Consider the following 27,293-nt stretch of genomic DNA (forward strand, 5'->3'; position numbering starts at 1 on the left):
CAGTACTGGGCGCCACACTTCAAAAGGGATGTGGCCAGCCTGGAAAGGGTTCAGAGGAGGGCCATCCACTTGGTGAGAGGGCAGGAAGACAGGCCCTACGAGGAGAGACTGAAGGACCTGAACCCGTTCAGCCTCAGCAAATGGAGGCTGAGGGGGGACCTGGTGGTTGCCTACAAGCTCATCTGGGGGGATCAACGGCAAATAGGCAAAGCCCTTTTCCCAGCACCACCTGGGGTGACAAGGACCATGGTAATAAGCTTGTGGAGAATAGGTATAGGTTAGAGATCAGAAGGCAATATTTTACAGTTAGGGTGGCCAAAATCTGGAACCAACTTCCCAGGGAACTGGTCCTCGTCCCTACCTTGGGCAAATTCAAGAGAAGGTTGGACGATCACCTGTCTGGGGTCTTGTGAACCCAGCATTCATTCCTGCCTGTGGCAGAGGGTCAGGCTAGATGATCTGTTCAGGTCCCTCCTGACCCTAGCTACTATGGAACCATGAAACTATGAAACGCAGCCCCTTCTTGGGCCTTGCCTGCCCCGGGGCCGCTCACCCGCCAGGGAAAACAGGGCAGTCTTCCAGCAGTCTCTCCCTGGCTCGGCTGTGCTCACCCAGCCACATTGGGCTGCAGGCGGGTCTTCCCAGGCTTTGAGTCTCCACACAAGAAGACCCTCTCTGGTCCTGCCGCCTCAGTGCTCCCGGGTCAGAGAGAACTGGATACTGTATCACTCCCAATGCAGCCTCTGCTGCTGCTTCTGCAGGGCTCTGCCATGGGCTCTCCGAGGGACCACTGTGTTGAGACTCTCTCTCTGGTCTCCAGCCTGTGCTTCTGTCCCACTCTCTCTCTTGTTCCCCCTGGCGGGAAAACTGCTCCCCGCTTTTATCCAAGTCTTTCATCCAATCCCAGACCAGGGCCCTTCCTGGGCTTTTGCTAATGGCTCTATTTCAAAATTTGCTGGGGTTACATCACCCCTCCCACTTCCAACAGGGCTGCCTCCAAACAGCTTCACTTGCCCTCAGAGCCTACAGTGTTCCATCTGGGACAAACTCTGTCTCTCTGCAGGGCAGCCCTTCCCATTCATTCAGGTGGGTCCAATTTTAGTGCTGATACATTTAACTGTAAGTGTCAGAGTCATGAAACTCCTCAGAATTACAAATGTGGTCCATATGCTGCGAGTGAACCATGATTATTCCTTGTTATGTTATCAGACATGTGGTGCTCATGCCCTGTCCCAGTGGCTATCAATAGCTGCCTCCAGTCCATACAACACAAAGTGGGTACCTGCTCCTGTTACTGTTGGGGTGGCAAGGGGGGCGGGAATCTGAGGTGGCCAAATGCATTGTCAATCATAGACTAGTCAGTGTATTGTTATCTGTAATACAAGGGTGCCTTTAATAACACTATCTCAAACAGATACCAGGCTTGGGTGCACTTTTGATGATGATATAAGGATTTCTCTTTTAAAAATGGGGCAAGGCAAAGGACTTGTTAGGGTGCTATCTTTTGCTGGATCAACTACATAGCTTGGAGAGAGTTAGGCAAGCTTTTGAATGCAAGATATGGCCGGTGCTCATGGAGGGGATTCAGTCTTGGGCATAGGCAGTGGCACCAGCACTGCTCCCCTCTCCTTGTTCCTTGTAGCAGACTAATCCCTCCTAACTGGAGGAAAGAGGTTGCATCTCAGGTTTGTGGGGGGTGGAACTTACAGCTCGCCCTCTACCCACTCTTCCATCCTGAAGGTTGCCTTTCTACCACACTTCATGGTGTGCTTCATATCTGTCTTTTCTACAAATGTATCAATTTATTTGCATTCCTATATAAATTTAAAAATGTAGGTGCAATGAAGAAATGAATGAAACTGATAGAAAAAGATCTTTCTCCCTATATAAATTCAAAAAAGTAGGTGCGCGCTGCAAAGGAAAAATGTATACAAACAACTAGAAATAGGTCTTTCTCCCTGTATGAATTCAATAACATAGATGTGTTGCAATGAAGAAATGTATGAAACTGATAGAAATAGATCTTTCTTCCTATATAAATTGAAAAATGTAGGTGTGGTGCACAGAATAAATATTTATAAAAACAAATATAAATATATCTTTCTTCCTATACAATTTCTATTATGTATGAATGTATGCTGCAAAGCTTTACATGTATAGAAATAAAATATAAATGTATTTGCCTCCCTCTATAAATTAAATTCTATAGTAATCCTATCCAATATAATTATAAAATTCAAAAGAATTAATCAATGAATATAATAAAATAAAAGAGCCTCAAAGAAAAAGGTATTCTAAAACTGAAATCCCTCTTGTTAGCAAGAAGGGAATCCTTTAGAAGATCAGTGCTGCTAGCCATAGTTGTCTGACACTGAGCTGCTGGAGCACACACCTCAGTAAGTGACACCAAGGCAGAAAGTAGGGCAGTTCAAACAATGCTGCCTTTTATGATGTTTTTCCATCCCTCCCCCAGAGCACTGGGATTGAAAGGGACCTCAGGGAAGGATGACACTCACTGGCCACCTACACAGTCAATAATGAGAGCTGTCCTACCCCTCCTCTTCCCCCTCTTCCCCTTCCCTCTCCTTACCTTCTGTTTCCCTGCAGGCAAGCCCAGTATGAGCTTCAAAACTCGAATGTTTAGAAACTTTTGAAACATTTTGACTGGCCTCATTTCATTTCAAGACTGTTTCAAAGCCCTCTGTTTCATTTCAGTTTTGCTATTTCAAGCTTAAAATGAGTCAAAACAGTGTCTAAACAAAACAGCTGGTGAAATTTTGCACAGCCCTACCTGATGTCGAGGGGAGTAAAACCCTATTAGAGAAACTAGGTTGAAGTGTGAGTGGTAGCTGGGGCCGTGAGGGGAACAAGCTGTGAGAACTCTGTGAACAGGGACAGGGTCTATTTGACCGAAACCAACTGTGCAATTGAAAACACTGACTGATCATGTTGGGTGGGCTTTGGCTCCTGCTGACAAAGTGTCAGCAACTCAACATGGATGACTTCCTTCTCAGCTAGTGAGATGTGTGTCCTGTTCTGAGCACCTGCTGGGAAGAAGAAACATAGCACAAGCACATTGGATCCATCCTGGAGCTCCAGCAGAGGTGGTTCCAATCTGAGCTAAGAACAGCTTGCAGAAATAATATGACATGTAGCGACTTCTGAAATTTTCTCTGTAAGAATTTCATTTAATTTTTAGTATCCATTCATTACATTTTTTATTGTAGTAAAAAGGCACATTTGGACATTTGTTGTTTTTTTTCCCCATTTTTTATTAATTGAGACAAGTTTAATGTCAAGTACCTCAGATTAGATGTGGTTGGTTTATGTTTATAGAGATCGATCTTTAGTCAACCTAGAGAGGTTGTGCGCTTAATATTGCATAATCCTTTCACACTCAAAGAGACTTCCAAGGGTCTGTATATCACATTCTACTCCGAGCTGTTTTAGGGGAACGGGTCTCACATTTACATCACATTGTTACTGAAATGACTGGAAGTGATCCAATGTTACATATATGTATTTAAGACCAGAATTTGGTCTGCAGCATTAATACTTTACACCAAACTAAAACTTTCTTCTTAATATCTGCATCCTGTACCTGGGTAAACTCTCCGGGAAGATATTGAAGATGGCGGAATAAAAAGATAAATATAAGCAGCATGTAAGGAAGGAAGAACAGACGGTGCAGGGAAAATAAATATAAACAATAATTAGTAAAACAAAAATGTATTCTCACTTCCTTAATTTCTTCTTCTTATTATTATTATCATCACCATCAATATTGTACAGACATAGCAATGGGACCTAGCTATAGATTACATTAGTATTTATAAAGAGCCAGACAGTGGGTCTTGCAAGCAGAAACTTAAAAATAACCTTTCCAAGACTATCCACAAACATCCTCTAGTGGCTGTTACTGTTTGTTGGAGTTCAAGATGGACAATAGCATTGATTTTTTTCTGGAAGGACTCCACCCTTTTCCAGCAGATGCTACTGTCATTGCAAGGTTACACCACTATATATCCACTAATTTGGGAATGATGATAATCCTAATGCAGAATCATCATCACCTGCATCAAATCAAAGACTGGAATTGAAGGAATGTCTAACCTAGAGAGGAAGAACTGGGCTAGAGGCAGTTACAAGAAATCACTTTCTTTATGCAAGCAAGCCTGCTTTTCCCAAGCAGTCTCCAAAAAGCACCTTTCACCTCTTTATTTCTCAAAGTATAAATAATAGGGTTTAGTATGGGTGTGAGGAATGTATATAATAAAGAAAGAAACTTGTTTGTATCTGGAGAGGAGTCTGCCTTGGGCTTCAGATATATAATACAGGCAGAGACATAGAAAAATATTACCACAATGAGGTGTGAGGAGCAGGTGGAGAAGGCTTTCTTTCTGCCCTCAATGGAGACAGTCTTCAGGATAGTGGAGACAATCCGTATGTATGACAGGAAGAACAGCACAAAGGGGAAGGCAATATAGATCAAAGCCAACATGAAGATACACATCTCGATGAGGGAAGTGTCCACACAGGCCAGCTTCAGCAGTGGGAGGATGTCACAGAAGTAATGGTTGATCACACTGGATCTGCAGAAGGGTAAAGTGAATACCATGCTTGTGAGAACAAAGGATATTAGTATCCCACTGAGCCAGGACCCTGCTGCCAGCACATTGCATGTCTTCTTGTTCAGAAGTACAGGATAATTCAGGGGACTGCAGATAGCAATATAACTATCATAAGCCATTGAGGCCAGGAGAAAACACTCTGACCCTCCAAAGGTAAAAAAGAAAGAGTTTTGTGTAGCACAACCAAGGAAAGAAATGCTTCTATCCTCCATGAGAAGACTGGCCAATGTTTTAGGGATGTTCACAGTTGTGTAACAGATCTCCAGAAAGGACAGGTTCCCAAGGAAGAAATACATGGGGGTATGCAGGGCAGCATCCATATGGGTAAGGAAAATGATAAGAAGGTTTCCAGCTAAGGTGAACAAATAAGTATAAAGGAACAGGGAAAAAAGTAAGTGCTGAAGATGTGGAAAGTTGGAGAACCCCAGTAAAATGAATTCACTCAATGCAGAAAAGTTTCCTTCTGGCCTTCTTTCCTTTTTCATCTAGAATAAAGGAAGCAAGAATCAAACACAGACTTCAGGATGAAAGAAAAAGCAAAGGTGGAAACACCAGTGAGAGTTCTTTTCTTTTCATAGCTTTTCTTTTCCCTTAACTGTTGGTAAGATATCGTATCAGTATAAGTAGCATCTAAATAAACAGGGAGGAAAATTAACAATTTCATTTTGCTCAAAAATCTCTCTTGTACCTCTAGTCTCCCTTTTCTCATTCTTTCTTTCCCTCTTTTGTTTTTTTTAACATTTTTCTGTTCCCTAAAAAGAACATGAAAAATGCAAATATGTCAGGTCACAGGTTATGAAGAATATCTTGCATTCAAAAGCTTGTCTAATTCTCTCCAAACTATGTAGTTGATCCAGCAAAAGATAGCACCCTAACAAGTCCTTTGCCTTTCCCCATTTTTAAAATAGAAACCCTTATACTATCATCAAAAGTGCACCCAAGCCTGGTATCCTTTTGAGATAGTGTTATTAAAGGCACCCTTGTATTACAGATAACAGTACACTGAGCTAGTCTATGATTGACAATGCATTTGGCCATCTCAGATTCCCCCCAGCCACCCCGACACTAACAGGAGCAGGTACCCGCTTTGTGTTGTATGGACTGGAGACAGCTATTGGCAGTCACTGAGACAGGGCATGAACACACGTCTGCAAACATAACATGGAATTATCATGGTTCACTCATAGCATATGGACCACATTTGTAATTTTGAGGAGTTTCATGACTCTGACACTTATTGTTAAAAATGAGAAGAGGCCAGAACATTTCTGTTTAAAGATATTTTGCCAAATTAAGGGACTTCAGAAAGTTGTCATGTAAATGGTTCTGAGCTCACTCTAAGGGGCTTTGATGATTTCTGATCAGAAAAGGAAAGAGAATCAGTGAAAAAAGGAAGGGGTACACTTCAGTCTCAATGCGGAGACCCGGGCTGTCTCTAAACTAGTCTGGTCCCTGGGAGCAGCATACCCATGGCAGGACAGATCTCAGCGTAAGCATATTTACTTAGCTTCTCAGGTAGCTTTGCAGCTTGAACTGCATACTTTGAAGCTAGGTTACACATGCATCACTAGCTGCAGTCATGTCAGGGGCTAAAAGGAACATACCTCTACCCCAAAAGAAGTAGAACATTGAATTTAGAATATGGAGATTACTTCCAAAAAAAAAAAAAAAAGTTCAGAGATAACTGATGCAAAATTAACTTTTCGTATATTTCTATGAACTAAAGATCAGAAAACAGTTAAGGGGATGGCAAAATATATTTGTGCAGTAGAAATGTCACCTTCTGCATACCTCTACTACAAGCCAGTATAGCATGTGTGACTTTTCCAAAAATAATGAGACATGCCTTGTTTTTTGCCATTTCAGAACCTTTAAAAATCCATAGAAATGCAATTGCAGGATCAAGAAGTGGAAATGAAAACAGCACTAGACAGAACGTAATTGTACTTACAGAGATTTGGGGATATTGTCTCCTACAGCTTTAATTTCTTCAAACTTCCCCATGAAGCAGAGAATCCACTCTTGCATATGAAAATCTTTGCAGACTCTGAGTGGAGCCTTTGTTCATTTGTCGAGGTGGCAGTGTTTATGGGCATCTCCCTCGGGGAACGATCTTATTAGCATTTCATATTGTCAATCATTCTTAAACAAGTATAGAGCTCAAAAACAGTTCTATTTTTCTAAAAGCAACGGGTGAAACTATGAAATAGATACATAGTTTAGTACTTCATTAATTATTATTTATCATTCGGGAGTAAACGTATTTAACTTGTTTTTATTTACGCATGAGAAATAAGAACATGACTTACCCTGAGGTGTATTAGAGGAAGACTCTCTGCTTTCTTATCCTACACAGACATAACTTTTCAGGAATGTGTTGGGGGGCTTTTAACATGTAAACCTCAGGTGAGGCACGAAGGAAGACTGTCCCAGGATTATCTAAATGTCCCTGTATGTTTCATGGCCAAGGTTCAAGTTAGGTTGCAGGTAACACAATGTGTGGACTACACAGTCATCACTGCCAATTGCCATAGCTACCCAGGAAATGACCAGGGCAAGGACTCCATGGCTCTCCTGAGCTGCAATGAAGTGGGGCTCGTGTGTCCTCTCTGCCATGGACATGTAGACAGGTATGAAGGTAGATGGTTGTTGTCTGCTCAGGACGTACAGTGTGAATTAAAAACAAGCAGGAATCTTATCAGGGGGCAAGGCACAATGCCATATTTATTGGAACATAAAACATGCAACATGAAAAGAATAAAGAACAGTAAGGTTTTCTGCTTCACTGGTTCCCATACATACTCATTTATTAATTCATTTATACAAAAGAAACTATCACAAACACAAATAGTTAGATAGTCTTGCAAAGGTTAAGGTGTTACCAAGTTCTAAAGCTGCTCGGGTCAGTCTGGTGACCACCTAGACTGACCATGAGGAATGGAGTCAGATCTTGTTGGATGTGCCCAAAACTCCTTCTTGCAGGTGGGCAGACCCAAAGCCTTTTCTTTGTGTTCATTCTTTATAGCGATAGCTGTCCATACAAGCCTATGGATTCTGCTGAGTCAGGTGTGAAGGTCATCCTCCTTTAGCCATTGGCAGGCTGGGATCAGTAGGATGCGATCTTCTGGCTTTGTGGCCTGCATCTTTAGTGGGGTTGTTGCTTGTAGTCTTTAACCATCAGGGTGAAGGCATGATTTAGTGTTTGGTAATCTTTAACTGCTGACTTGACATCGCTGCACACTTTAACTGTTAAACCACAGAAGGCTAGATTCACCTGCTGTGAGAGGACTGTCTTCCTTCACATAGTTACATACATTTGTAATTCATTCTTTCATTACCTCTTTTCAAACATGCCAGACATAACACAGACCTTACAAAAGTATTTTTCTTATACTAAATTTAAGTTCTAAACTCATGAGACCAATAGGTCAAATATATTTATGCTAAGCAATAGGAAATTTAAAATAGATGGTTAATTCTAGAACAATAATGACCGATTAAAATATTATGAAAAATAAATCATAACAAGATTCATTATAAAAAAGCAATATAAAGCAATTACAGCAATTATAGCTACAACAATACAACACAGCAAACATTCCCAGGCTTCTAGGTAGCCTATGTCCTTGATTTCTTGCCTTGATTTTCTGGCTGCTTATTTGGGACTCAGCCTCCTAAACCCTCAGACTTCTAGCCCACTGCTGCCCACACAGTCTCCCAATCACTGCCCACAACAATGTCAGCGAAGCTTCCCTCCTTCCTGTCCAGCTGCCCACACAGCCTCCCAATAACTGCCCACAGCAATGTCAGCGAAGCTTCCCTCCTTCCTGTCCCAGGAACCCAGCCAGCATGATGAAACTTGTAGACATTTTGCTCTGCCTGCCCCCAGTAAGTTTGAACTCAGTCCAGCCCAGTATGCCATTAGCCTTCTTGGCAACAAGGGCACACTGCTAACTCATATTCAGATTACTGTGCACTATAACCCCCAGATACTTTTTGGAAGACCTGCTCCCCAGCCAGTCAGTCCCCAGCAGGTACTGCTGCAGGGTGCATGCTCTGGGTGCATGCCTAGGTTCTGAGCAAGGCAGACACAACTTACCTCTGGCAGGCCAAGTAGTATATCCTGCACCTACATCCCACTGGGGGTGTGTAGGGTAGGGAAGTTCAACTGAATTGGGTGATTATTGATTAAGGTACTTTCATGAAGGCACATCTGTATGGGGAGATGTTGTTGCTATTGTCCTGTGTGTCCCTTTCAACTTCCCTTCAGCTGAGGAGTGCTTAAGCTAATTCCCTGCTTCACACCTCATTCAGCCTCTGAGTTCACAAGCTAACATATGGAGTGCAGGCATACACCTCTTGCCTGTCTGGCCTGGCCAGAGACCTGAACCTTGAGGTAAGGTTCTAGTCAGGACCATGTAGGAGGGGGTTCAGGCCAACCCACGATCCCTCCCATTCATCTCACTATGTCATGCTTAACATCTGATCCCCATGTTTCTGCCTCCCTTCCGCCCACCAATATGACGGCCCTTTGCCACCCTTCCCATTCTGCATAAGACCATAGTCCCCACACCTCTGTGAAGCTACCACTCCTATGTTTCCACTCCCTACCCATGCCAGCACTTTCATTGAAAGCTTGATTTGTGTCAGCACTTTAATAGGAGGCATGCAAAAAGGCAAAATGAACACAGGGGCTTTCCACCCCGGGCAACCTCTCCATACTTTATACTGCAACCCTGCCCTCCTCCTGGAATCTCTTAAAGTGACCTTTCAATACTCACACACTGCCCTGTGGTTTGACTCTGAGCTGCTCGACCTCTGAGGCACTGGGGCAGGCTGCTTGCCTCTTGTCTTTCCCTGCCCAGACCATAAGAACAGTCTCCCCCTTTGGCCCTGCAGATGCAGGCAGAGACTGTGAAGCAGGGCATGTAACAGTTGCTAGGGCTGTGCAAAGCTTTGGGTGGTGATTCGATTCGGAAGGAGATTTGGCCCAATTCGGTGGCTGAATCTCCGACTCTGAATCCGAATCAGGGGACCTAGTAAAAGGTCTGAATTGATTCAATGCTCTCCAAATATTCGGAAAAGATTCAGAGAGCTTTGATGATTCAGACAGTCCTCGGTGGCTGCAGGAGAGAGCTGCAGCTGGACTCTGAGCTGGTAAGTAATAGGGGCAGATGAGGGCAGCTGGTTGAGGGGACCATGGGGGGCCCCCTGCCAGCCCCCCCACTACCCTAGCCCCCCTGACCCTTGCTCCCCCAGCCCTCTCATGGGTATCACACCCGCCCCAGTTCCCCACCTTTTAAAAAAAAGCCCCGGTGCTGACCGGGTGCTGCCAGGCAGGGAATGATCCCCACTGCCCCACACTGCATAAGGGGGTTCTGCATGAGCTCCCTGACCCCCCTTGTTTCCCGTGCCCCTCCACAGGTGCCCGACTAGGGCCAGCTCTGGCCCTTTAAGAAAATAAAATGGAGAAAAGCCCTAGGACTCATTCCTCCTGGAGTGGCCTCAGGGATTCAGGGGCCCATAAAGAGCCCCTCACATGGTGCAAGGCAGCAGGGGGCAGTGAGTATTGCACCCCCTGCCCAGCAGGAACAGTGAATGTGGGGGGTTTCTTGGGGAGGGGGGGAGGTTCTTTAAGGGCCAGAGCTGGCCTGGGTGAGGCACCCATGGTGGGGATAGCGGAGTGAGTGTGGGGATGGGGGACTTGTGCAGAGCCCCTCATGCAGCTGGGGCCAGCAGGGATCACCCCCCACCTGGCATCATCCACTGAGTCGGGGCTTTTTTTTTTCTTCAAAGTGCGGGGAGCTGGGGTGGGCAGGGCAGCTATTGCTTGGCTGCGGGGGGTGGGCCTGCCTGATTCAGAGATTCAGAGATTTGGCAGCAGCCAAATCTCCAAATCAGATTCAGCTGAATCAGTTCTGGACAGTGATTCAAGTCACCAAATCAAATCACTGTCCCCCGAATCGGCTGAATATGAATCCTAAGTGAACACTAGCCACTTTGCACAGGCTTAACATTCACCTGCATCCAGATGGACCCTCAGCAGTCTCCAGTGAGCCTTAAGACACACAAATTTATACTCCATGACCATGTGGCAGTTGCTAAGGCAGTAGTTAAATAATGTTTTTATGGATATCCTAGTAATTGGTAACTGGCCTCTGTGTGAACAGGACAGGACAGTAGGACTGTGCAAATAGAGAATTATTCAATTCAGATTAAGATTTGGTCAATTCAGAGGGCAGTGTTTCAATTCTTAGATTCGTATCATTGTCCTGAATTGATTCAGCCAAATCAACTTTGGAAGATTTGGTGCTGATTCGGACAGATTCTATGATTTAAATCAGCTGGGGAAAGGCAGGTACAGCCCAGCAGCTCATCCAGATGTGCCTGCCTCTCCCTGGGCAGGGAGCCATGGAAGGAGCCCCCATGGCTGTCCTGCTTGGTCCCATCCCCAGCCCATCCTGAGACTAGTCCCGGCACTTAAAAAAACAAACAAAAAAACAAACCTCCAAACTCACCGGCTGCAAGAGTGGCAATGGGGGCCTCTGAGTGTTCATGGAAGAGCCCCCCACTGTTTGAGGAAGTGGGGGGAAGCGGGGATTGCCTCCCCTGCTTGGCACTCATGCAGCAGCTGCCCCATGGTGCACATGATGCGCAGCTCAGCAGGGTTCCACATGCTGCCTGGGAGCTGGGGCTGAGTACTGCCAGGCTCCAGAGGACTGCAGGATCCACCCCAGCTCCCAGACAGCGCGTGGCGCTAAGCCAAGCCATGCTTCACCTGCACAATGCGACAGCTGCTACATGGGTGGCAGATTCCGGGGAGGGCGATCCCCACTGCCCCGCACTGCATGGTGGGGCTCTGCCACAAGCATACAGAGGCTCCAATCACCTCTCCTGCAGCAGGTGACTGCGGAGCTTAAAAAAAAAAAAGAATAAAGCCCCACACTCACTGGCTGAAGGAGTGGGGATTGGGACCTCTGGGTCCTCATGTCAGAGTCCCTCCATGCAGCACAGGGTAGTGGGGGGCAGCGGGGGTTGCAACCCTGCCTGGCACCCACGCAGCAGCAGCCCCACGACAGAGGTGCAGCACAGCGTGGCAGGGCACACCATGCTGCCTGGGAGGTGGGGCCACTGTAGCTGAGTGCTGCCAGGCTCCGGGTGACTGTTGGAGCTGCCCCAGCTCCTGGAGAGGGTGGGGGGGGGGGGAGTCTGTGAGATAAGGGAGTTCCCTCCAACCCCACTCCCCTCCACTTAACCCATTCAAAAGCAGCTGGCTCTGTGTTGGCGGCTCCCTCCCTTTTGCCCTCCCTCCCCAACTAACAGCCCCATCCCTGAGTGAAAAATTAATGTTGGTGGGAGCACAAGTTCCCCAAGGCACTCTGCTTTAGAGCACCTTAATCGAATGCTTCATTTGACTAGGGTTAATTTTTGTGCAATCGACTATTTTTAAAGTGCTCTGCAGCCATGCCTGTGTACTAAGTCAAGGCTGTAGAATGCATTTAGGGGCCAGATACACAAAAAAATGTAACTTGCGTAAGCATCTTTAGTTTTAGCTCAGACCCAATTTGATTTTTTTCCTCCAATTGCGTGGTTGTTGAGCCACCAGCATGTGTCTATTTTACCCCATCCATTAATAATATGGCATAAACTAGTCTATTAAAAACAAGGAATTGTTTAACCACAGCTGGAAGGAAGCCTTAAGAAACAGGACACAGGTACATGTTGTACCTGAAATTTAGGCAGATTCTAATTGTCCTGAAACCCCTACTTCTGAAGTGAGGATTTACTTATCTCCCAATACTTTCCATGTCTCTTGAACCTGGTCAAACCACGTTATTGAGTCAATTAAGAGACCAGAGAGAATTCATTAGGTCACCTCTTCTATCTCTGTACTCTGAGATAGGATTAAGCCATCCCTGACAAGGGACTAGACAATTACTTTGATCAGAGGGTCACTTAGGGAGTTTCAGTGAGCTTTAGTGGGTTGACTCAGCCCCCACCACATTCCCGCCCCCCAACTCATTCAAACGCTCTAAGTGGCCCCTACACATGATTAAGTGGCTTGGGTGGGGCCACAGGCAGGCAGGGAGCATCTGGAAGCAGGATGGATTGGCGTGTCCAGGGCTGGGGACTGGGATCGTGATAGTGAACGTGGGTGATGACAATTAGGGCTGCGTGAAACAGAAGCATTCTATTTCGACCAGTGTTTCGTCAACATTTTGATGAAACAGTGTTCTGTTTCAACTTTTGTTTCAAGTCAAAACAGATGTTCTGTTTTGTCGAAATGTTTTGCTGTTTTGACCCTGTTTCAACCTTCCCTCCATAGGATATAGTGGGGAAGGACGAAACAGGCTATATCTTTTATTTTCCAGCCTGATTTGGTTGAAAAACTTGCAGGAATGGTAGCCCCTTCTGAGGGAATGAAGCATGCCAAGTGTCAAGAAGATAGGTGCAGGGTTCAGAGTAACTGCACCCCAAGTTCTTGCAAGCAAAGCTCATGTCACGTGTATATGTTAAGCCATGGTAGCCCCTGCTGAGGCACCAAAGCCTGCCACGTTTCAAGGAGATAAGTGCATGGGGTTCAGAGAAACTGCACCCCAAAATCCTGAATGCAAAAACTTGTGTCACGTGTATGTGTTAAGCCGAGAAGAGCCAAATAGAGCAGGAGAATCACTTCTTTGCAATGGTTTTGCTGAAGATGTATCAATTGATGCATGCCAGTGTAATGTTGGCCCTGCTGGCTTCAGCATCGCACTGCTGACTCATGTTCATACTGTGGTCAATTATTACTCCCAGGTCTGTGGTGGCAAGTGATGGGGGATATTCAGCCCCGCTCCCTGATGAGAGGCAGCAGTTGTACAAGCACCCATATCATGAATTTTGCCTGTCAGCAGCTAGAGGTTCAGGGCCCCAGAGCCCAGACCCCCTGCACCTATATCCTCGATGGTTGGCAGGCTTCGTGGCCTCAGCAGGGGCTAGCAGGCCTGTAGCTTTTACCCTGCTGCGCCTTTACACACACACACACACACACACACACACACACACACACACACACACACACACAGAGTCACTCATGGCATGAGTTTTCCTTATCCACAGCTTGAGGTGCAGTTTACCCCAAACCCCTGCACCTATCTCCATGAAATTTGGCAGGCTCTGTGGCCTCCAGAGAGGCTAGCACGCCTGAAGTTTTGACCCTGCTGTGGCTTAACACATACACGTGACACAAGTTTGGCTCTCAAGAATTTGGGTGCAGTTTCTCTGAAACCTCTGCACCTATCTTCTTGATACCTTGAACACTGCATGCCCTCAGAAGGGGCTACCTGCAAGTGTCCTCCAAATATGGCTAGAAATGACAAAGTTACAGGCTTTTTCAAACTTCCCCATTATAGCTTATGAGCAAAATGTCAAAACAGCATCAAAATGGTGAAATGTTTTGACTTGCTTCATTTTGTTTTGAGGCTGTTTTGACCATATCTATTCTGTTTTGATTTTGCTGTTTTGACCTCGAAACAAAACTGGTGGCAAAATTTTGCACAGCCCTAATGATAATGCAAGGCAGATGCTGGGGCAGAGCCATGAACTGCTGCCTTCATGCCTATGTCATGGGTGCCAGTACCATGGGCAGGGGCATTCAAGGAGTAGATAGCAGCTCTGCCCCAGTCCTGACCCCAGCCCTGGGCCGGGGCGCACCCTGTCAGTGCCCAGAGATCCTTCGCTACCCACGGACACCAGTTGGGACCCGTGCAGGCAGAGCACACAGCCAGGGAGACAGGAAGAGTGTCTGAGCAGACGAGGAGCTGTATCTGGGACCTAGCCTGCCTGCCCATCTTGCTCCTGGACATGGCTCCCCGCCTGCCTACAGTCCCATCCCCACTGCCCAGGTATGTGCCTTGCCTATGTGGGTCCTGGCCATGTCAGTGGGTGCAGGGTGGGTGGGCTGGGGTGCCCAGGCAGCAGGGATGGGTCTGGCAGCAGCAGCTAGAAGGAGCCAACACTGGGGCTGCTGGGAAATGGAGTTTGGCTTTCTAGCAGCTGTCCTGCCTAAGCTGTGCTGCATGCCCAGAGGCAGTGGGACCGGCCACACGTGCCATAACCCCTGCTTCCCCTTTGCCTGGGCTGGGGTGAGGACAAGTGACCTACTGTGGGATGAATCAGGCCCACAGACAGTATTTTGCCCTCCCCTGAACTAACCTATATTCAAAATCCTCCACTAAAAGTCTTCTTTAAAGTAAGTTGCTTTAAACCTCATACAGTACTCTTTTTAAAGTCTCTTCGGCACTGAGTAAAACATAGTAACTACCGAACTTGTCTCTCTGGGAAGAATGCTGGAGATTAAGAAATGGGGAGGGGAGGGAAACAGTCCAATAATTAGGGTAGTGATCATAAAGTGAAATGCCAGCTTTATTATGCCGGTTAGTTACCTAAAGGTATCTACTTTTCCAAAAGGAATAAAGCATTAATCTGAGTTGTACCATTGGATAAGCAGTGTGATATAATGTTATAAATTTATTCTCTCTTTTAGCATGCATGTCATCAAAGGAAATATCACACATAGGACAAATCCTTTGATGGCCACACATGAAACTCCCCCCAATTTGACATGAGCCATGGTTAACTATTGTTAGAACATGCCATTCAGTTGCTGCCCATTTTGAAGTGTTTTTCTCCAGAATATATTTTTCCACTTTGCTTATATTAATATTTTTTGGGACAGTATCAAAAGGCCTATTAGAATCAGGGTATATCAAATTTACTATTTATATCGTGCCTCCCTAGAGGACCCTGTCAAACATGGAGGTGACACTGGTGCGACACAATATAGTTGCAATCTTCTTCTTATTTTCTGCACATTTATGAATTTTTCAACTAACATTTTTCCCTGAATATTTCGAGGTGGCATAGTTTGTCAACTATTCACCAAGTTCTCCTTCCTACACAAATATTAAACAAACAGCATAACAACAATTACAGAAAGATGCACCTATAATACCCATTGCACATTACAAACCTGCCTCTTGTCCTCCATTCCTTCTTTTCCCCCAAATGTTTCACTTCCACCATATTTAAAATAGAGAAGACACAAAACTTGTATGTAGGATTTATAAAGACAATTCATTATGAAGATTAGTGGGTAGCCATTGCTGGTATCTCCAGTCTCTACATTCCTATCCAAATGATCATATATGGAGATTTGATCAGAATTTTATTTGAACTTTTCCAATAAAATAATCAGAAAAGAAAAATCTAACTTTTCTTTCTTGTTCATGGAAGATTGTTGTTTGGTTTGGGAGTTTGGTGGGCAGTGAAAATAGGCAAAAAACTGCAAACCTAAAGCCACATTTTGGGAGGGTTTGGGAAATTATATACATTGGCTAATGAAAAGAAGACCTATTGGATGACCTGTTCCTTGAATACAGAAACCTTTTCAGATTTTAATGTTTTCACTAACAGAGTAAACATCCAGACTCATTTCCTAGCATTGGGGGGAAAAGAAATCTCCTTCTAGAAAACAAAACAAAGCAACAGGACAACAAAAATAAAAATGCCCATTTTTTCTGGTTTTTGATAACTCTTCTTATTTCTCTGATTCTTATCTCCCAGAGTTCAGAAAGCACATTCTGGCTATCACCCTTCTCAGAGCCCCTTTCACTTCCTTGTATATAGTAAAAATTAACAGGGAAAGCTGCTCAGACTGACTTATTCTAAAGACCCAGATTCAGAAAGATGTCATTCTCTCCTTTTCTTTCCAATCTCCATGCCCTCTACTGGTCCCTTCCCTTTAGCAGTTGATATACATTAGTCTTTGTTGACTCTGATGAGTGTCTCTGTCTGCCATGAATCACTTTTGATCCTTCTTGTCCTTTTCTTTGATGGCAATGTAGCTGAATATAGAGATTCTTTAATACAAGAGAACAGCCATATGTACCATGGTCATTGTTACAGTGGGGTCCTTCAGGAGGGCCGTGATATCCCTGAGGTCCCTCTCACTGTGTCAAGTCCGGCCCAAGGGCACCCTCTTATTCTTGCCCGCCACGTCTTTGATGTTCAGTAAGTTCGGGAGGCTGCCTTACACCTCCTTGGGCACGGCTAATCAGGGCCTCCGCCCCCGTGGTCTCTGTGTTCTCCTGGACCCCCCGGGGGGTCCCCCTGTACGACGGATGCTCCCCAGGCACCCTAGCCTTAGGGCCACATGTGGCTCCTACCAACTCCTAACACCACGCCCCAAGCCTCGCAGATGTGCTGGACGTTGGTTTGTCACGATACACGCCCGTTCTCCCAGGCCTCCTCTGTAATCTAGCCCACTCCTGGGCTCTCTCTAATACACAGCCCCTCACTGGGACTCTTGTCGAGCCCACTCAGGGCCTTCTCTAAAAGTGTTGTCCCGCTCAGGGACCCTCTAGTGGGTCTCCGGTCCTTTAGGCCAACCGCACGGCTACCCTCTCTGATCCCGGCTCACCGCACTGCTATCCCCTTTGGTTGGGGACCACAGCAGCACCTTGCCTTTCTCCTGGGGCGTTGTACTACTAACCCCTTCCGTCGGGGTCCACCGCAGCACCCTGCCCCTATCTGAGGGCTGTTGCCACACTAGCCTACAGCCAGGCTCGCTACACCCGTCTCAGGCTTCTCAATAATCCCCCTTCTCTGGGACCTTACATGCCCGCGCCGGGCTTCTCAATAATATCGCCCCCTCTCTGGGGCTCGCTGTGCCCACGCTGGGCTCCTTAATAATGGTGCCTCCTCTCGGGGCTTGCTGTGCCCACGCTGGGCTTCCCTAAAGTGCACTCCCCCTTCCTGGGGCTCGCCACGCCCACGCTCGGGCCTCCTGGTAAAGCCCCCTCCTGGGGCTCGTCACACCTGCACTGGGGCTTCTCAAAACACCCCTCTCTGGGGCTGGGGTCTACACACCCCGCAAGTTGCACCCTCACTGGCACTAGGGTCCCACCCCCTGTGGGTCCCTATGAGGCCTCCTCCAACCCCTATAGCCTCTCCCAAACCACAGGTGTAATAGCAAAGCAAAACATACTGCCAGCCTCCAGGCTATAACTCAAACCTAACAACATAAGCCTCCTGGCTGCAATTCAACATCACCACTCCAGCCTCTGGAGCTCTCACGAGCTATACTTGCTGTTAGGCTTCACCTCAAATCCTAACTGCTAGAACTCCTGCCCCTCTGGCTGCTGGCAGGGAACTACTAGCCTGGCCTCAGCCCTGGGCTTTATGAGGGCCAGGCCCTGCCCCCTTCTGGCCAGCTGACTCACATTAGTTGCCCTGGCAACCCGCAGCTGTGCTCGTTATGTTCTGCCAGGGCTCTCTCTCCCTGGCAGTTTCTACTCCCTAGGAGCAGGCACTGAGGTGCCCTGCGACAGTCATATTTTGGGGGGAAAAAATGAAATTATTGGTGGCCAAAATGAGCAGGAACAGGCCACAGCCTTAGTGTTATTAAAAATAACATGTAATATTTGGGAAGAAAGAAAGATATGTTTAAACATTTTATACTTGCTTAAATATACCCTAAAAGAGTAATATTTGTCATCATTTAACTTCACAATCATATGCTAAAGCCTTTGTTGACCTTAAGGGCCAATTTCTGCTCCACCTGTCAGAGTCTCCGCGAGGTGCCCTAATCATTGGGTCTGTGCCTAGATGTTGCCCAGAGTAATCTCCATGACTCCTCTTAAACTATCTCACTGAGGAGGAAATGTGGGAAAATATGTAGGACCAAAAGAAGAGGAAGCCAAAGGAAACATGAGGAAGGCGTTAGCTTGGCCCCTGTTTCCAGTGGCTTTTCTGTAAGTTATATTTAATAACCTTTGGATAAAATGGATACACAGTGATGGGATAGCATTTTGCTCAACTGGAGCAGGATGAAGTGAAAACAAGTGGGAAAATATCAGCCCCAAGATGTACAAGACTCCCATATTTCTCTCCATAATCCTGCCTCCCCCCCCCCAAAAAAAATATATATATATGTATTATATAACTATACCACCATGCTACAGAGTATTTAACAACTTCTGGCTTTCACTCTCATTTGTAAGAACTGTCTGTTTTGTATTCAAGTCATAAATATTCATTGAAGCAGATCTGAAAGATGGGTTACCCATATGGTGAGCACACACCAACTGCAGACGCTTCCTCAGCGTGATGAAGGGTATTTATACCTGCAAGCATACTAAGAAGAACTTTTCCAACTGTTTAAGTTGATCAAGTAAAATATATTAGATTTACCCAAAGACTCTTGTCTGCCTCTTATACATTATGTCATTAACACTCCACATTACCTTACCTTGTACAGTATCAAATGTCTGGAGGATGAAAACCATTCTTCTGGTAGTTTGACTGACTCTGGTATATCAGATGAAAGCTCATAGCTCAGTTTTAGAAGACAGTTTTAGTCAGGGGCCCTTAGACAGAATTATAAAGGTCAGAAAGAGAGACAGACAGATTTTCAAACAAATGGTTATTAAAACAAAACCAGATATTATTATTGTAGTGCATTGTGGTGAAGACGGCTTGCTACAGAAATTCTGCTAACATATTTTGTAGGAAAGCTTGATTTCCAAATAAATAACACACTGAATATAAAGAATGTGGTTTTCAAAAGGGGGTTTTAAAACTCCATATTTTCCAGAAAAAAAATTACCCCCCAAACACAACACAACACAACACAACACAACACAACACAACACAACATGTGATAGCACATGCAAACCGCTATGAAATCTGCTCAGTAACAGTGAATAACTGGTCACTCTGTTTTTCATCACAGCATTACCTTTCAGGCTTTCAATCTGTCAGTGTGTGAGGTTTTACTATTAAGCCCATCCTGGATAGATTATAATTCCTTTAAAATATCTAACTATTTGAAGGAGGTTTTTTTTTTCCTTTGAGTAAAATCATAGGGTAACCAAGTTCCATTTCAGTACCACTTTAGCAGAGCTTGAACCTTAGACTTTCAAGTCCTCCACACAGACCTCCACCATTCAAGATAAAGTTTTAATTTGCTGCTCCTTTTGTGGACCAGATACTAAGAGCAAAATTTTAGCTCTTAGAAACTGTTCACTTTATATCCCCAATGGCAGTTATCCAAGTATATTCATGTTAATTTTTGTACTTATGGACAGGTGACATTGCTACTTATGTCCAGTGTGGATACATAAATATCCATGTGACAATTAAATAAGCTTATTAAGGTGTAATTCCTTTGAGCCAAACAAGTATGTGAGCCCATATGAATGTACCCGAGTGAGCATGAATCCAAAAATTGTAACCAAACTGTCTCCCACCCCTGAGTCTCCAGATCAGCAACAATATTAAATATCCCATGGTCTGAAGATAGGTACAAATTCTTGTAAGATGATGGTACAGTCTTCTCAAGGGTCTACCTCAGATTCTTGGAGAACAAACAAAGTTCTCCTTTTACTTCACAATCTGGGGCCCTCACCTTAGTACATAGTCCTCAAGGTAGCGCTCTAGGCAAGGCAGCTGGCCTGGCCATGTGACTTCAGAGTCCTTCATGCCTTCCAAGTGCTCCAGTCCATAGCCATGGTCCTCCAGGGCTTGAATGGCACTTCTTTCCTCAAGGTATCCATCTCAACCCAGATACGGGCAAAGAAGGCATGGTTACACATCACCCTATGGTGATGTAGCAATGGGTTACACTTCTGTATGGCATGCTAGGGCAATGTAGCAATCACATGGGTCTACACGGGACCATTAGCTACGTTGTCATAATGATGCTCTCCCCACTTACAGCATGTCACTATGGCAGCATAGCTGGGAAATCTAAGGGTGCGTTGCCTGTATGGAGCAGTATCGGTTGTTTCTGTGACATGTTCTAATACTTCCAAAAGGAAGTACTAAAGCACAGTAGCATAGCAACATCACCACATGGAGACATATAGATGTGCCCATTGAGTACTCAATGCATTACAGTGACTACCCAGATGTGGGCAGAGTGGAGAAAGTGATATCCCTGTGATGCAGGTAGTAGGTTGAGGTAGCGTACTCTCAGAATTGTTAAAGTTCACATGGTCCAGATGGACCCAGCAGCAAGCATTAATTCAGGCCATTACTGAATGGCTACAGCCTACCTACAACCTATAGAAAGATATTTAAAAGTACCTCCAGAGGACAAGTAAGTTGTCAAGAAAGACCCACATCACATAAAAAGGGAATTATCTTTATGAGGAGAAAGTTCAGTGTGCCCCTGGCCCTGTCAGGTTGACTGTCCTTTATCTCAGCCATGATTCTCCACTGTTGAGACACCCTAAGATGGCACCAATGTACCAACTCACCTCTCACTACTTTTGGTGGCCACAGAGGCAAAAGACAGTACAGGCTTTTGTGTACTCCTGTGGTGTATGCGAGCGTACCAACAGGCCTCATCAGGAGCTTAGCAGACTCCTCAAATGCCTTCCTACCTCTCCTCAGCCATGGGCAGCTATTGACTTAGATTTCACTGTAGAAATTCATATCTCAAGCTTTTTTCATGAACTTCCCATGACAAACCTGTCCCACTTCTTTCCCATGTGCTGGCTGCTCCTCTGCTAAAGACAAAGCCTGGCTGTGGGTAGACCATGTGATTTGGATCAACAGACTCCCAAGATACAGCGCATCTGACCAAGCTGCCAATTCATCCCTCATTTCTGGCAGGAAGCCTTACAGTTGTTGGAAGTCTAAACCCAACACTCATCTCCCTCTTATCGTCAAACTAACGGCCAAACTGAAAGGACTAATCAGATCCTTCCATTGCAGGTACTTCCATTGCTACCTTAACTTCTGACAAGATAACTGGTCCTCCCTTTTGTTACTTCACAAGGCAAAGTTCGTTCTTTGCAAATTATAGTTCTAGTCGCTCTGCCCTTGCCCCTACATCCCAGTGTCACCTGGCACTAACAGATCCACCAACCCCACATCTGCATACTGGGTACAGCACATGCACCACATCCAAAAACAACTGACACAGCATTTTCAAAAGGCCTAGGAAGATTATAAAACACAGGTTGGCCTAAACTGATGTCCAGGGCTTTCCCACCCCATTGACTAGAAAGTGTAACTCTCTGCTGAACAGCTCCATACAGACTGACCTTTGTAAAAAAATGGACCATTGTGTCCTAGGAGCCTATTGTGTTAGCCAGCAGATCAACCCCATGACCCAAACTAACCTTTAACCCTAAAGGCCCATCAAGTATTCCATGTATCCCATCTCAGATGATATATAGAAAATGTTTTGCTGCATCAGACCCAGTCTCCCCAATCTCTTGTGAAAGTCTTGGCCCCAAAATGGAGACAGGGGAAGCTCTGGTACCTCAGTGGTTGGGAGGGATGGGCCTGAAGATCACACATCTTAACCTGAAGAAAATGCCCATGCCCTTTAATTGAAGGCATTCCATAAGAACCACCTCAATAAATCAGAACCACCATCTAGGGGCTTATCTTAAGTGGGGAGGTGGCTGAAATGTCAGGTCTGCGACACTGAACCCAGGGCCTTGGCCTTACCAACACAGCCTACTTTTGCTGCTGTTTCCAGAGTCCAGATAGGGCTTCTGTAAGACCACGGTCAGTGCCCAAGACTATGCCAACTCTATTGTACCCAAGTGGCTTGGCACCTACCACCTGACCTCCCACATCTCTTATTTAAGATCATGAAAAAGAACAGGGAATACCTGGGTAACAGGGCTTTTCCTGATCCTAAGCTGTACCCTGAGGACTCTCTCTACTTAACTCTTGATTTCCTGGTTCTCTGACTTAGCTGTGGACTCCACTCTCCTGTAGCCCTCTTGGTTTCCTAACACAGCTTGCCTCTGGATCCTGCTTGCCCTCTCCAGCTCTGCCTTTGACTCCATTCCACCCCCAACTGATTTTCAGGTCTGGACACCAACATCCTGTCTCTAGCACTTTTGAACATATACAGAAACTATGTCCAGGAATCTAATATGTATGATGTAAAATGAATAAATGGCAATTGGATAATTTTGGCTCCACTGGCGGATGGAACATTTTTTTTAAAAAAGGAAAGGCATAAGAAGTTAAAAGACAATTTTATGAAGTTATTTATTTATTTTATCCTTCTTCTATTGGACAAATATCACCTTCACCAATTAAAATTATGAAAACATTCACTACAGAACACCTTTGTTTAAAGTGCTTTAAAAATAAAATATAAAGTATAATCCCTGACCAAGGAACTAAGGAAAATGTGAAAATGAAAAGTTGCATTTAGGAGGCACAAAAGTAGTCAAGCAAAAAGCCCACCTAGGAGGACTTTGGGTGTGGATACATGTAAAGATCAGACTTCCAAATGCAGTTTAAACAGACATACATGCACATTACATTGTAATACAACTGGCTACAACAGTTTGAAAATGTACCTATCTGACTGAGATACAGTTTTATTATGTTGGATTTTCTAATGTTCTGTGTTATGTGTGCATGCTAAATGTTACACAACAATCATTTGATCAGCCCTCCAGGCAGCCAGCCACAGTCCCTCCCTGAACCCAACCCCACACACACACACACACACACACGCACAGAGGCACATACACAAACAACTGAGAACACATTCTTTAATGCAGGCTGAACTTTACTGTCACAGGGCCACAGGCCACATGTGGCCTTATCCCCACTACTTACAGTTGATCACAAAGGCATGCCATCTATTTCAGGCCATGTTTTGTAGCAACTGCTGAACATGAAGGCACATGTCCATGAAGGCCACATTACCCAGCAACAACTTGGAAGACAATACTGGCTCAAGGAACACCCGTTTGAACCCACAACTCTGTCTGTTCCACCATTGTCCAGTGCATCCACAAAGACACCATAACTGGAGCTGGGAAGAGGTGCTTAGAATCTTCCTCTGTGTTCAGCAGTCCTCAGGGCCTTCAGAGACTGGGCCATCACAGGACATGTTGAGATGATCTCTCTCCTTCTCTCTCTCTTCCCCCTCTTCCTTCCTCCCCTCTCATCCAGGTGGTGGAGAAATAGCACTACGGGTTGCCACTCAGCCTAGAATGCTCAGACCAAATACTTCTGTTTGCCCTGGAACTGCTACTTTTTAAATATGTTTCCAAACTGGTGACACTTGGTTGCATTTACATTTGTCCCTTAGATGTAGGAAACACTGATTCTTTACTGCTGTTCAGCCAATCTGAAGCTGGACTGTTTACAAGAGGCCAAAGGTGTGTCAGATCCATCGTATCAGCAACAAGGAGAGAGATTGTGAGCCCTGAAATATGGAAGAAGTAACTGAAGGGGACCCAGGGAGAGCAGAGAGAGAGGTACAGAACAGGAAGAATAGCTGTAGGGAGTGCAAGAAAGCTGACTAGGAATTAAAGGAGTCCATATTGAGGGGACAGGGACAGGCTAAGAACAAAAACAGAAGGTATTCAGATTTAGAGAACAGGGTATAACTATGAGACAGAGATGGGATGCCTGGAGAGACCACCAAGAGGGACAGTGGTCCCAGATGTAGACTGGGCCTGGTCTATGTGTGGTTTGAGTCTTAAGGGAGAACTGACTGAAGGCCAGAGAGAAGTCAAGGACATGTGCCTGCACCTCAGGTTTTAGCAGTTCACTAACCAGGGGGAGCCCTAGGATCCAGCCCTGGCCCAAGAGGTACCCAAGCCCTGGTACCAGCACAGGCCATGCAGCCAGGCCCAGCTGCAGCAGCAGTTCCGTAACCAAGCCTGAGCCAAACACTGGGCATCATGGGCAGGATATCTGGTATGCTCAAGAAACCCATTCAGGATGCCCACATGTTAGTCAGACACCACACATACCCATGGATGTATTATACATCAGTAGTGCCTACCTTATATCTACTGTTTCCCCCTCACCCTCTAGGCAGCCTGCTCTATCAAGAAAGAAGATGAGACTGGTTTGATATGATGAACAAAGCTATCCTTTTATTATCTTCAGGGTACTTACACATCCTTCTTTAATATTTCCAATGTAGTTCCAGGTATCAAAGGAAAGCTCATGTCTAAAATTTCCCAACTGATCTTTCTTTACATACTTATTAAACAAACATGACAAAATCAGTCACAGAAAGATGTACATATAATAGTCATGACCTGTTACAAAATGAATCCATGTCACGCATCCCCTAGTTTTCCCAAATCTTATTCTAGCCACTCTACTCTTCACAAAGGTAGAAAGATAGACCTTGTGTATACAGAATAGAAAGATAATCCTGAATGGCCCATGCACATTAGTATCCTGTTAGGCAGGATATGTTTCCCTGCTTTTTAGATTTAACCCACCCATCAGATCTAAAGACGTAGTCAAGAATTTTTGTTTTAATTATACAATTAAAACATCAGGGGCAAACACTTTTATTTCATTCTCATGGAAGATGGCCTTTTAATTTGAGAGGTGGCAGGGTAAGTGAAAAACTGTAAACCTAAAGACACATTTTGGAAGGTTTTAGTCAACTATATATGTCCATTAGGCAAATGGGGTGACTTGTGTAATGAATAAAGAAACATCTTCAAATTTTAGATTTTTTGATAACACCTTAAGCATTTAGATGAATTTCCCACTTAAGTTTCTAGAGAAAATGAAACCACTTTAAGTATATTTTTCCATTGAAAAGAAAACCAAGCAATAGAAATACAAAAATATAACTTCCTAGATGTGATCTTCTCAGATGCCTCTTAAACTGCAAATTTGCTTGGACAGAGCAGAAAAGGAATGTTCCTATAGATTAACCAACATTTCTGTATCTAACTCAACTACAACCTCACTCCAGATAAACCCATATCTCAAGTGTTTTACATGGTTCCATCATTGCCTCATTGTACTACAGGAAACCCTCGCTATTCAAGGGTTTGGCATTCACGGTTTCAAATATTCGCAAATGCCGAACCCACATTTTAAATACACTTTATACACTTACAGGAGCTCCTCAGGAGCTCTGCACTTGCTGCCACTGGGCTTCTGCCGCCGTGCTCCCACTGTCGCAGCCGGAGCCATGCCCCCCCCATCCGCCAGGGGCACTGCGTTCATGAACGCAGACTGCAATCAGGAATGCAGTGCCTTATTCACAGATTTCCCCATTCACGGGGGATACAAGAACATATCCCCCGCGAATGGCAAGGGTCGCCTGTATTTTTATGACCTTGTTTTCAGAAAGCAGTTTCTGGCTATCACTCTTCTCAGAGCCCCCTTCACTTCCCTGTTCCTCAGGCTGTATATGATAGGATTTAACATGGGGGTTATGATTGTGTAGAAGAGAGAGAGCAGTTTGTCCATATCTGGGGCATATGCAGAATTAGGGCGCAGATACATAACAATGCCAGCCCCGTAGAACAATGTCACCACCACCAGGTGTGAGGAGCAGGTGGAGAAAGCCTTTTGCCTACCCTCAGCTGAGGGCATGTTCATGATAGCAATGATGATAAGAAGGTATGACACCAGAATCAAGACAAAGGAAAATGTTATGAATATAAGGGCAGACACAAAGACCACAATTTCATTCAAGAAAGTGTCTCCACAGGCCCGCTTCAGGACTGGGGGGATGTCACAGAAAAAATGATTGATTTCATGGGAGCCAGAAAAAGGTAAGATAAAAATGACTGAGATGTGGACAAAGGACATGAATATACCACTCAACCATGACACAGCAGCCATTACTGTGCACCTTGTGTTATTCATGATACATGTGTAGTGTAAGGGATGGCATATCGCAGCGTAGCGGTCATATGCCATGACGCCCAAGAGGAAGCATTCTGTGCCGCCAAGAAATAGAAGGAAATACATCTGTGTGGCACAGCCAGTGAATGAGATGGTTTTATCCTCCAAGATGAGGTTGGCCAGCATCTTTGGGAGGGTTACCGAGGTGTAAGAGATCTCCAGGAAGGACAAATTCCTGAGGAAAAAATACATGGGTGTGTGGAGAGCAGAATCTGCCAATGTCAAGGTAAAGATGAGAAGGTTTCCTGTCAGTGCAGTAATGTAGCTCATTAGGAATACAAGGAACAGCAAGGCCTGTAGTTCTGGAAGGCCAGACACTCCCAGGAGAACAAATTCTGTGATAACTGTCTGATTGTTTCTTTCCATGTGGTTTTCTTCTCCTCACGACAAAGTTTAGTCCTAAGAAAAGAGGCAAACCAGAGCAACATAAATTTTCTGATATTAGGTAGCAATTATGAGACAAAGCTGCTCAGACTGACCTTTTTTAAGCACCCGGATTTTCAAAAGATGCCATTTTTTCCATTTCCTTCCTAATCCCTATGCCCCCTCCTGTCCCCTTGCCTTCCAGGGATGGGCATATATTAATCATATATATATATGAAATCATACTGAAGTATGAGATAAAAATAATCAATATTTTGAATGAGTAGATTGAAATCAGAGTCAGTAAAATTCACAATTACATGCAACAACCAGCTTGGAAATCAATAGGGCTAGATTCTTTCCCCCTGTCAGGAAGGTAAGATGACATATATTAACAGAGTTCTGTGGGTCCTGCACTTTTCTGATTTTTTTTTTAGGTAACTTACTCTTAAGGATCAGGTGATAGTTTATTATAAAAAATAGATATCTTAAGTGATTTTTAGGAATTAGGGTGGACTAGAGTCCCACTTAAACACTTAATTCCATTGTGATAATCAAAGCAATATAATCTGACTCTGAAGGCCAGAATCTTAT

At 44.9% G+C, this 27,293-nt stretch overlaps 2 protein-coding genes across 2 annotated transcripts; both read right to left on the minus strand.

The window, feature by feature from the left end:
• Positions 1 to 4,132: 4,132 nt before the first annotated feature.
• On the minus strand, positions 4,133 to 5,116 carry LOC102380049 (olfactory receptor 10A7-like). The gene has a single exon (XM_006035987.1). The coding sequence runs from the start codon at positions 5,114 to 5,116 to the stop codon at positions 4,133 to 4,135; it is 984 nt and encodes a 327-aa protein (XP_006036049.1).
• Positions 5,117 to 16,224: 11,108 nt separating this feature from the next.
• On the minus strand, positions 16,225 to 26,702 carry LOC102380283 (olfactory receptor 10A4-like). Its single transcript, XM_006035988.2, has 2 exons — positions 25,815 to 26,702; positions 16,225 to 16,287 (listed from the first exon to the last, which is right to left on the minus strand). Exons 1-2 carry the CDS (start codon positions 26,700 to 26,702, stop codon positions 16,225 to 16,227), a joined length of 951 nt encoding a protein of 316 aa, XP_006036050.2.
• Between the last annotated feature and the right edge of the window lie 591 nt (positions 26,703 to 27,293).

Source organism: Alligator sinensis, unplaced genomic scaffold (genome assembly GCF_000455745.1).
Source record: "Alligator sinensis unplaced genomic scaffold, ASM45574v1 scaffold186_1, whole genome shotgun sequence".
Taxonomy (NCBI): Eukaryota; Metazoa; Chordata; order Crocodylia; family Alligatoridae; genus Alligator; species Alligator sinensis.

Bases quoted from the DNA above. Each gene is read 5' to 3' on its own strand.
- LOC102380049 (XM_006035987.1), bottom strand. From the start codon at position 5,116: ATGAAAAAGGAAAGAAGGCCAGAAGGAAACTTTTCTGCATTGAGTGAA.
- LOC102380283 (XM_006035988.2), bottom strand. From the start codon at position 26,702: ATGGAAAGAAACAATCAGACAGTTATCACAGAATTTGTTCTCCTGGGA. The intron at 16,288-25,814 runs GTGAAGGGGGCT...ACTATATACAAG, and splicing joins ACAGCCTGAGGAACAGGGAA to GAAGTGAAAGGGGCTCTGAG.